Here is a 12,182-nt window from a genome sequence, read left to right on the forward strand (position 1 = left end):
GTGTCTCGTTATCTCAAGAATGAATTATGAACGAGCATGCAGGTGAAGCCTACATAAAAAGGTTGATTTGTTCTCCCTCAGGGGAAGAGGTCCAACTACTGTGCTCCTCTGCGCATAACTAACATTTTTGCCCTCCCCGCTAAAGACACACAACGTACAGTTAACATGATTTGTGAACTGACACAAACTGTATTAACCTACATCCTGTGTGTCATTTTACTACAAATCCCTTCATGTAGTCCGGGCATCACATCAACACAACACTTTTAACTACAAGTACTGATGAAGGCTTGTTTTAATGAGGCTGGCTTTAATGATGCTTCATCCTGTGGCAATTACTGCGAGGAGCCCTTGAGCAAGGCACTAAACAACAAATCCATCACAGACGCTGTACCGCTCAGCTTCCAGGTGTGAATGTGGGTAACTCTGTGAACACCAGGTACCACTGTACCGGAGCAGACTCTGAATTAGTTATGAGATTTCCAAGGGTACACCAAGCTTTAACTCAAATGGGTTCTACAGAGAGAAAAAGTCAACCAGCTCTGAACAATTCTGAAACTGACAAAGTCCTAAAAATCCTAACAGAGGCTCACACTGGAGGCAATCAGTCCACCAAATTACAACTAAATCTGTTCGCATTTTACAGTCTGGAGTGAAACAGAACCTGCCTTCCCTCCATCTTGAAGGTGCAATATGTAAACTCCTAACAAATAGGGGCAGAGGAACTGCTAACAGCTGCTAACTGTATTCTTTTTGTACATCCATGACTGTAGCTACTGTTAGCTTGTTTGCTCAGTTTGTTGTGCAGCTAACCAGACTACCAGGGAAGTGTTGGTGTTTATACTGCTAGCACAGGAGCTTTGGGCCGTTGGGAGAAAGAGGTTTTCATCCCGGGGCTATCTGGCTAGCATGCTAACTTCAGTAGATATTTCTTCAACACAAGACATCAAAACTGTAATTTCTTTACCATCTGTTGATTATTTTAGTACAATTTTGAATCTTTTAAACTAAAACTGTTGCATATTGCACCTTTAAAGGTATGAATGATAAAGAGCACTTCTTCAGATCGGTGCTGGATCTTACCTGGCAGTGTGGTGTAAACGACCTTGTAGCTTTCAAACGCTCCTTTCGGCTCTTTCCATGACACATGCAGCTTGTTGGTGCTCAGGATTTTGGCACGAAATCGCCGTGGCGGTGAAACTGGACAGAGAAACAACAAAAGAAACAGCTTTACACAATAACTGTCAGTTTGAAATTGCTGTAAATATGTGAATGATGAATGAATGAATAAAAGATCCCTGTCATGCATCATCCATTCCTCCAATACCTTTATCTCAGTATTAGAAAAAACTGCTGTCATCAGTGTGTATTAGTGGATTTCATTCATAACAGTGGATGGAGTTCAATCCTGTTCAGTCAATAGTTGATAATAAAAGGAATAATTTTACTGCTTCAAACTGCTCTGGTTCAGAATTTTGATTGATTAGATTTGTGTTTCAACTACACATAATAACGGAAGAGGTTGTGTCAAAATGCTGCTATTAACAGATGAAAAGTTATAAGAACGTCTATTTTTCCTCATCACAAACAGCATCCCTGCTCAGGATGTTTAACAGAACTGCAGGTTTCACAGATTTTGCTCTCCTTCTGTTTTACTTCTGCGAGGTCGTTCATCCGTTGAGCACAAAACAAAACTGTGACTGAGTTGAGTTAGACTGAACTCCCTCCAGAGTTATGGTGGCATACAGGCAGCCGCTCCATCTGTGTTTTTTAACAGTTAGGAAAGGAGAAAAATAGAGAGGGATAATTGTATCTCATCCAAGCGGGAGGATACACATCAGAGAGATTAGCTTGCACAGATGTCACATTAAAAAGCAAAGTCCCATTCTCCTCCTCATCCTCATTTTCATCTTCCTCATGTATCGACCAGCTTGTATTGTGCTCGTCTCTGTGGGGATACGACAGGTTTCTTCTGTGTTCCACTCACCGTCGGCATCAAAGCGACGCCCCTGCCTCTCATCCTGATTAGTTGTTGGCCCAGTCAGCCCTAGAGGCCTACCCCCCACTTTTCTCTGTGTATCCTTCCCTTGTATTAATTTTCTCAAGCTTACATTCTCTCTCCATCTCCATCACCTCATCTGTCCCTCTGTCTTTCCCTTTCTAGATGATCCCTCCTAGTTCTGATCTCATTTTCTTTCCTTTCTTTTCCTTCTGCGTCTCTGTGCCTTCAAACTGTCGTCAGGGGTAAGAAGAGGATGAGAAAAAGGTGAATGCGACTTCCTTTTAACTGCAAGGAGAGAAAGAACAAAGGGCACCAAAGGGAAAGGCGCTGGAATAGCATCTGTTTACTATTCCTCTCCTGTCCTCAGCAGGAGTGTTTAGATGTACAACACAGAGTGACTAGATCCACTGAGCTGCACGATTTCCAGATACATTTTACAATGACCTCAACCTGTGCATAAACCCTCAGAAAAGTCAACAACACTGTGTCAGTGGAACTTTCCTTCTGGCAAACAACAGTCTGATCATATTTCACTGAGCTACGACACAGTGTTGTTGTGTTTTCACATTAAGACGCAGGTTAAAACACTGGAAGAAGGCCATTGTAAAGAACCGCAATGCCAAAAACCACATATCCAGGGTCAACAAACACAACACCCCTTCATTTTCACACCGGCAGAGCCAAATCCCATAAAATAAATATGTATTTAGAAGCAACACATTCCCCAGTCTAATTTGGTAAACTATGAAAAAAACAAAGAAAAGCCAGGGGGCGGAAAATAAAATATGAAGCCCACAAACTCGTTCATGTGTTTGTGTCCTCATTATGAGGTGAGCCATCTGCTGTCGCCGACTTCTTTAAATACCTACACTGTGATTGACACCTGGTGGAGCGCTGATGCTCTGGCGCACAATAAATACGAGGCTTAAAGGGATGGTTCACCCAAAACAAAACATTGGTGAAAAAAACATTGAGTTTGGAAAATGCACCTTTTGAAGGATTTTTGTGGCTGTGTGGCTGTTTGAGACAAAATGCATAAATGATGTCTCTCCATGTGACACATGGTGATAACAATATGTATGGCTATTTAAACATTAACATCAACAGATTACTTTTTTGTAATGTGCTGCCCTTGGTAACAAGACAGCAAGAATCTGAAGACACAGCGGCTGTTTTCTTTAGCTTTTCTGAACTGATTTATCCACTTCCCTGCAGCTTCCTCCACAATACAGGATTTAGTCAAGCTGATAAGACCTATCATCAAACACCTCTGCAGCTTTTCGGGTGAACCGCCTCTTTATGCATGCAGGAGACTACTCATGTAGGTATGCAAAGAAACTTGAGTTCAGCACAGGAAGGATAATCCTGATTTCAATGGAGAGAATGTGAAGCCGGCGCATTCAACAGCAGGCAAATATATTTATATACAAACACATATAAGGAATACTGTACCAGTTATCTCACCAACCTGGGGATGAGAATGAGGGCTGCATGGGATTTCGGCTCAGGGTTTAGCTCTCTGTCTCGGAAACAAAGGACACTCTCTCGTCTGGAGAGAGCTGCTCAAATCCCAAATGATTCGAGAAGAAGATTTCGCACCTCTCTGTTTACAGTGTTGTTGAAATGTGTTGATTGTGTGTTTGCGTGTGTTATGTGCACCTGTGTGAGCGCATCCAACTGTGCATGTGTATGCATGAATTATGTATCTTTGTCGGCAACAGGAGGAGAGTGCATTCTGGTGTATGCACATAAAAATCTAAGTGAATCTTATTCCATGGAGCTCTGTTAGTTGTTTTTTTCACGCCTCGTAGGAAAACCTGCCGGTTCCTTTGCAGCAGCACACACACACACACACACACATACACACTCGCTCACGCAAAGTCATGGATGTTCTCTGTGAGATGGTATTCTCACGCAGAGACAAGTATTGGATGCCGAGCAAACAGCCTGGTGAAGACAAAAGGCCTCGCCTGTAGAAATGGGAACTTAATTCTCATCTATTTTTCATGGAGAATCTTGTGCAAACAGCAGAGCCGACTGCTGCCGAGAACTGGAGAGGTGTTCGTCACACCCACCGGGAGTTGTGCAGCCACTCAGCTGCCAAAGTTTTGAGTGAATTTTATATTATCAGTGAGAGCAGGAGAATCCAGGTAACATTATCAGGTAGGGACAGTGCTGAGCTGAGTATATAAAACGGTAAAACTCTCATAAGAAGCTTTTAGTTTGCAAACATGTCTGAGGGAGACTCCAAGACTCCATGTTGTCATTGCCAAGAGCAAATTCCATTAAACAATGAGTCATTATAACATTACATTTCAGAGTCAGTATATTTACCACACTGAACACTGATACACTTTCCTTCCAAAGTAAACGAGATAGTGATGGTCGGTAAAAAGGAGTCGAATATTTATCCTGTTATCAATTTTTTGTATAATTTGGAGATTCCCTTCTTTTTCTATTTCATACACTGACAACTTCCACCTGTCTTCACAGCTTGTGATAATGTTCACTGGAATGTCAGTAGCTCATGAATGAGACTTAGAACATGTCATCCAGAAAAAGTACCACTGAACAATACTGACATTTGACCACATTCCCCTCATCTGTTTCCCCTCCAGGTACTCGAACTTTCTTCCATTATTTCTGCATGCAAGGAAAACATGAGGAGCCTCGACAAAGCCTGAGCTAAGCCACTGAAATCATTGACCTTTCACCTTTCTAACAGGGATTTAGTGACAGGTGTTGGGTTAAAGAGTAATTAAAGACATGGCTTAGTAATTACTTAATAAAAGCCCAAACTCACATGGTAACAGCCCAGACTTAATGGCAAAAATAAAGAAGAATGTTTCTTTTGTTTCACCTCTCTGGATTTGACTTGTTGGTAAAGGATTGAGCTCATGGGTCAGCATGAAGCCTGTTTATCTGACTCCACTGAAACAGAGAGAAAACAGCTGAGGAGTTTCTCAGTGGAAGCTCTCCAAGCTGGTCGTAACTCCTCAGCTCATCCTGGCTCACTGGTGTAGCCGAGGTTAGCACACTATGGCCTCTTCACTGAGGAATGCTGTGGTTTCTTTCAGTTTACTCGCACTCTGGCCAAAGCCTTCTGAGTGTCCTTATTGTGACAAACCTATTCTGTTGCACAAGTGACAGGCTGTACCTTTACTGGGGCAATTATGGTTGAAGACCTACTGATAAACAAGCAAAAAGACTTGTCTGATTAAGTGATTAGTAAATCTACAGAAAAACATTGCAACTACTCATCAATTACTCGTTAGGTCTTTTTTTTCCCAGTAGAAACGACAAATATTTGCTGGTTCCAGCTTCTTAATTATAAGGATTTGCTTCCTTTTGTGTCTAAGAGATAATAAACTGAATATCTTTACATTCTGGAGTGTTGGTTGGACAAACCAAAATCACTTTCCACAATGACATTATGGACAAAATGATTAATCAGAAGAGAAACAATTGGCAGATTTATCAATAATGAAAATTGTTATCACGGCAGCCACAATGAGTCACTCTGAAGAAAACTATACATGGCCTGGTTTAATAATATCCAAGAAGGATAATTTTGCAATATTACACAACCGAGATAACATTTTTTAAGAACTGACACAGAAAAACATCAGTTTCAAAGTTGGATTACCCCGTATGGACCAAACAAAAACTGAAATTATGAAACTGGTATTTTTATTATAATGTGATATTGTCAAGCGTTCCCTAAATGTTAAGCCTCAAACCTTTTTAAAAGGTTATGTATATATATAGTAAAATGTACTGTAGTTTATAATAAAGGCTGGGTCTGCATGAACGTTGCCTAAAGAGTGCTGCTGCTAAAAGCTGGATGTAAGTTAGCATTTTTGCACTTCCAGTTTCCTCGTCTCAAAGTCAATAGGTTTTTGTTAGATGAAACAAAAATGCTACATAACACAATAAAGGAAATGCAAAAACCCTAAAAGCATAATATGGCCTCTTTAACATAGTTCCAATACAGAGATGATGAGCTGCACAGAGAGTTTATAGCTACTTCTAATTTTCAACTCTTGTCCCTAGTTGGGCTTTTACATGTACATCATACAGTAGTGTAAATACAATCTGGTGATAGCATTTACACTACAAAATCATAAATGTCTTGCTGACCTAAATCAATGGAAATATCCCATTGGCTTTCGTTGAGGAAACACTAGCGAAGCTAACTTCCAAGTTTGCCGACAATAATACGTCATCCCTACAGCACTCAAAATAGAAGCAGCAGCAGCAATGTGGTGCCCTGCTGCTGACCAATCAAAATACAGAACACCAATATCTCTGGGCAGCGGACACGGGAAACTCCTCACTGTCTGAAATCAACATATGGTATAGTTGTTCAGTTTAGCTAATTAGGGTGCATTCTGACCTTTCAAACCCCTCATCTGTGGTGTGGCACAGTATCAGCCCTTCCACTGACTTTATGGTTATGGCTCCGTGTCAGCAGGCTTTGGTTCTTCACCGCAGAACTGAGCAGGTTCAGTCCTGTTTCAGTTCAACACTGCCAACAACCTTTAGGCCTGAAGGTTTTTGGGTGCTGCATCACTACCTAACTGTGCTCAAAGCAAAACATCAATCTTTAAGTGTATTTGTTTTTATCTTACAATTTCATACCAGCTGTGACACCCAACCCAACACTTTAGGTTGAAAAACAGATAAAAAAGCTTATCTTTTATCCAAGGTCAGGTCATCTGTATAAATAGTGAAAAACTCACTCAGCACAGCTAATTAAAGAAGACCCATCATGAATATTAATCCATCATTTGTATTCCTGGAGAGAGAGTGTACTTGGTAAAAAGGAGTGTTTAAGATTGTTAATGATGATAATGGTGTTAACGAGACTGTCGAGAGAGACGAGTCTCCTTAGCAGGTAATGAGTGAGGTTATGTGTTAATTGTTGAATAGGCTGAGTGAGTAAATAGGGTGAGAAACGATGTCAGCGAAAACATAATTTAATGAAGAGCTCTTGTCTTAAAAGTCAGTGAGGCACGACGGTAAAACACACAAATGCTGTGAACTCATCAGTCATGTTACAACGGAAGAGAAGTTTATCAAAAACTGATTTACGCAAGGTTACTAAGTTAATTACACGTGGAGCCAAAATGTTTTGAAATTTCAAAAATAGATTTTAAATTTGTAACCGCAGTTATAGATCTTCCCCAAAGAAATGAATAAGTTAAACAGTGCTGATTATTTACAGAGGTGACATGATGTGCCACAGCAAACCAGTTTCTCTCGCAAACAGTCAAACACTTTTGCTCAGTATGAATTTGGCTTTTCCCTTTGAGAGAGACACATGTGTTTAAAGGCACATTAGAAGGATACATTGAATAAAAAATGAACACTTCAAAATAAACATCTTTGGAGCAAAGCTGCACATCAAATTGTGACACAGAGAAAATCTGAATTTAACCTGAAGGACAAAATGGTGAGTGAAAAGGATGATACCTGCATTTCCACAACAGGGCCACAGTGAGGTTTACCGAGCCAGCCGTCGGCTTACAGCCTTTATTATTACGCTCAAAGCAGATAAGTGGTGAATGATTTATAGCCCCGTTTGGCACCATTGTGGAAAGAGCCAATTAATTTTTCAGTAAATGAGAAACCTAGGCTGTTCATAGCCTTGTCTGATCCTGATATGGGCTGGCTGGCCCTGTTTTACATCCAAATGGGAAGCCCTAAGAAACCCTGCTAAGCATCGCAATGGGAAGCCTTGTTTAGCTCTGTGGTAGAGAGCCTCGTTTGGCCTCAAAGTCAAAGGCCCCAGGTTGTTGAAGAAAACTATGTTGAAGATAACAGTTATTATGGAAACAACCACTAACTTCAGTGAGGGAAGTGTTGGCCCTGTGGGAATCCCTGGTATTCCCATTTTGCATTTGCAACTAATGTAAAAACCCACTAATCCTTCTTTAGGGATGATATCAGCTAGCCCCATTTCTTGCTCTACGTGGTGTCCTAGCGGTTTAGCACTTTGAAAGTTATGGGTTGCCCTGTGGGCTTCTATGAGGAGACAGCATGATTAGCCCCATTGGCCCTTTTATAAAAGCCCCAGCGAGGCCGTGTTTGGTGCCATGTAACTGGCTGGTTAATCCTCTATTGGTCTTGTTGACCCTGTCGGCCCTCGAGTGGAAAGCAGGATAGTGGAGGTACTTACCTTGGCCCCGCGCTGGCTGAGGGAACAGAGAGACGAGAACGAAGCCCAGCAGGCAGAGGCTCAGTCTGACTGAGAACTGCATCCTGGTAGGCGCAAACAGGAGGACACGACACACCTGATGGAGAGGGAGGAAAAGAGGAAGAAATTATAGGAAAAACAGGAGGAGGAGCAGAGGATGAGACAAGGAGAGGAGGGTAGGATGAAGGCAGGTAAAAGGATGTTGAAAGAAGGAGTGAGTCAGGTTGGAGGAGATCGGGAGAGGAGGGCAGAGAGAGGGGAGAGAGCGATGAGGTAGAGGGAGACGAGGGCAAAACAGAGGAGTGGGGAGGGAGAGGAGGAAGAGGAGAAGGGGGAGATGAAGGGATTGAAAGCGTCTGAGAGAGGACTTAAATTCACCATTTGGCAAATTATAAGTATTTTATCCTGGATTACATTACAATATTAAGGCACTTAGACTTGAGTCAACTTGAATTAATTATGTTCATGTTTTGTTCTCAGATTTCTTGTATTTCATAAATAAATATGTTACAAAAAGCAAATGAATTCCATTAAGTACAGATCGGTTTAGAAAACTGGTTAATATAGCTACGAATAGACATGCATCTCCAGTAGTAAAGCCGCCCCTTGATGATGTATGTACTGCCAAGTTCACTTACATCACAGCCTCAACGCCCCCCGGCCACCTGCCTCTCCCATCAAATCCCTTCACAACTGGTATGCCATTGGTTTAACGTTTGAAATGATCCCTTTTGGGTTAGGCTGCAAAATTAATATCTTTCAAATTAATGTCTGTTTTTGTCTTCTTTTGTATGCAGAATCAAGAATATAATTATTATTATTATGACTCAGTTTCTCGTGTGAGTAAAAGTCAAGTCACATACACAGGCTGCATCAAATAAAAAGCTCAGTACTCCCAGCAGAAGGCTGAAGGTGCAGTGAGAAACAGAGCTGTCATCTATAATTGCTCTTTTTTCTTTAGCTCGTCCCAGAAACAGGACATGAGATATTAATAAAAACTGAAGATACGTTGTTTTTTTAATACCTGGAGGCATCATCATTTGAACACCTGCAGAAAAAGACTCTGCATCTGTAAGGATGTCAAATCATCCCGCCTTTTGTTTCCAGCTTTAGCTGCTGCAAATTTCTAATTTGAGGCCATTTTCAATAATATATTGACATCACTTTACAACTTGGCATTTTCACCATGTCAGCCTGAAGGCAAGCTGTGTAATAAAAACAGAGTTAGAATTATAGGTGTGTTGAGAGCAGCCCTGCCTCATAGTACCTCCAAAAAAATCACTACAATATCCTTGAAATATTCCCTCAGGGACTTGCAGCGTGGCTGTGGCTCACTGTACTGAGTTTATGGCGACATTAAAACACCTGGCTGTTTAATGTCCAATTATAATAACCTTGTAGTGACTCAGCCTCTACAGTTTTATAGTATACTAATGCATGCTTCCAGCTTGATCCTTTAAGGGTTATGTCTCTGCATCAAATCACTGTAAAGTACTGTAAATACAACAGTAAGCGTCTCTGAAAGACCGTGCAGCCTCCCGCTGCTGAGAGAAACAGCTGTCAGATATCTTATCAGCACCAAACCCACTTTTAGTTTACCGTCAATAAAAGGAGCGGAAGTTTTCCTTAATTGAAACGAGCACAGGTGAGATCTGCACGGTGCGCCATCAGCAGCTGCGCGCGGATCGGTGTGAGGCGGAGAGAAGAAGAAGGTTTCAGTATAAAAGCAGTTTGTGTTCTGCAGGTTTGAGCAGTGAGAGAATAAAGAGCAGCTGTACCTCCTCAGATCAGATGTGTCCCGGCCCCGCAGCTCTCCTCCGGGCAGCTGTATCAGCGCACTAGTCCCCAAAGCGACTCTGATCCACTCTGTTCACCAACTCTCCGCTCCCAGTCGACCACGAGACAAGTTCAACCGCACCGTGCGCCAGACTACCGGGCAGAATTTTCAAAATAAAATACACGACGAATACCACGTCTTAGTAAAAACAGCGGACCCTAAAATCAGTGTAAATGAGCAAAATTAGAAATGTGAATAATTTTATTTTCCAGACCGATCTAATCCAAGCTATTTTAACGTTTAAGGTTTTAATGTTTTTACTTTCTTCTTCAGATGTGTAAGTATAAATGAAAGCTGTTATTTCTGCCTTTAAAAAATTACAATTTCAGAATGAATATCCTTTAGGAATGAGCAAACCATAGCAAAACATCTGAACATCCAACTTTTAGGCTAATAAAGTAAATCAGAGCAGAAATAGAGAGGTTTCAGTACAGAGTACTCAGTCTGACTCTATAAAATTGTATTTATTTATTATTTTTTTCGCACATTTTCGCCCAATCTGTAACATTTAAAATTTCGTAGTTACCAAACTATTTTCCTTCACTTATATGATGATGTTAACTGATGCTGGAGCCTCTTTATATATCAAGAAATGCTAAAGATTACAGCTAACATCCAGTTAGTTAGTTATTTCTTCTATAAACTTACAGCTGATAACACAGCACATTATTTGACATTTAATTTCTTCACAAAGGAGACACTTTACAACTGATACAACATAAATATTTAATATAAACCTACTTTTAAAACCTACTTTTCTTGCTTTTTTGGCTAGCTGGAGAATCGTCATGGTTCTGATAGCGGACTAACGTTCGGCTGCTAGCTTAAACAGTTTGCTGCTAGCTTTTACGTTAATAGAATTTAAGCTAACTTTATGTAAGTAAACTAAAACGTTTTCTGACCTTCAAACATCATCAATGTCTTCAAAGTCGGATGACAAAAAGCAGAAGCTGCTACTGCTTAAAAAAATAATCCATTTCTCCGAAGTTCACTGCTCCAAACTGCGTCTTTAGCCGCGCCAACTGTCCGGACTGCAGTATAACTGGCTGCTGAAGCTCCGCCCACTGCGGCGTTACTCAACCAATCAGATCGTCGCCTCCTAACAGCTGATTCAAATAGGAGATTCTGGTTTGTAGCTTCTGTGTTGTTTTGCCTACATAATAAACACAACATGGACATTTTAACAGGTAAACCACCTGGTTAGTGTTACATGGTTTTCTCCCCTTGACCTCAATGTCGACACCTGACCTCGGATGGTTTAAATGATTCCCCTTGATCACAGAATAACACTGTACACAGTTACGACAAGGGAAATTACCACTGGGGATCTGAGATTACAAAGAAATTAAACAGCAAATTTCTGTCAAATACGCCCATGAAAAGTCACAATCCTGCCACTGTTTTGAGATTCTGTTTCTCAGATCCTGTAGTGATTTTTACAGAGTGATTAACGGCTGTTAAAAGCAATTAAACACCCACCAAAGCTTGGCCTACCTTTGCAAATAAACTTGCGGCCAAACCTAAAAATACAAACAGGTAACCAGTTGACACCCAACATTATTGATTTAACAAACCTTTTCATGCCTGTGCACATGCACAAAGCATTTTTTCCTTTACCACTAATTGCAGAATGTAAATTTGATGGCATTTGTAATTTTCATAAATGTTTTGTTTAATTAAAATCATTTCTGAGGCTCCACTCTCAGATGCACAGGCCTGTCTGTTAAGGCAACAAAGAAACCCAAGTTTGCATGTAGTACTAATTTTCCATTCCTGTTGCTGTTTCTCCAGCTTCATATCATTCAATGCAGCCATATAGACTTACACCAAACATTATGAAACAGGCCAACAATAAAAGCAAACTCAGGCTGACACTTTTCTCTTTTAATCTGAAGACTTCAGTGGTGCTTCCTGTGTCTCTGCAGCTGTGTGAGTCCAGCTTGATGCTGCTGAGTCTCCTCTCAGTTGAGACTTGCAGCAGACTGATGGGTGTTTCCCGCTTCATTCACCATCCACCCCTGCAGCTATTCATTCCTTTTAGCCACTTTAATGCGAGGCGAGGCAGCAGAAAAATGCGTATGAGCGGCAACAGGCTGAGCGGCTGTGGGGACTAAATGTGTATTTTTTCTGTGACCCCCGGCTAA

At 41.1% G+C, this 12,182-nt stretch overlaps 1 protein-coding gene across 1 annotated transcript in view; it reads right to left on the minus strand.

Moving 5' to 3' along the window:
- Positions 1-8,265, minus strand: part of LOC140994098 (collagen alpha-1(XIV) chain-like) — a 179,583-nt gene extending 171,318 nt beyond the window's left edge. Inside the window, exons 1-2 of the mRNA XM_073463674.1 lie at positions 8,184-8,265; positions 1,084-1,200 (exon numbers count right to left, since the gene is read on the minus strand). Of these exons, the coding sequence (XP_073319775.1) occupies positions 1,084-1,200; positions 8,184-8,265 (199 nt within the window). The remainder of the gene's footprint in view (positions 1-1,083; positions 1,201-8,183) is intronic.
- Between the last annotated feature and the right edge of the window lie 3,917 nt (positions 8,266-12,182).

The sequence above is a fragment of the Pagrus major genome, chromosome 3 (assembly GCF_040436345.1).
Source record: "Pagrus major chromosome 3, Pma_NU_1.0".
In the NCBI taxonomy this organism is placed as follows: domain Eukaryota; kingdom Metazoa; phylum Chordata; class Actinopteri; order Spariformes; family Sparidae; genus Pagrus; species Pagrus major.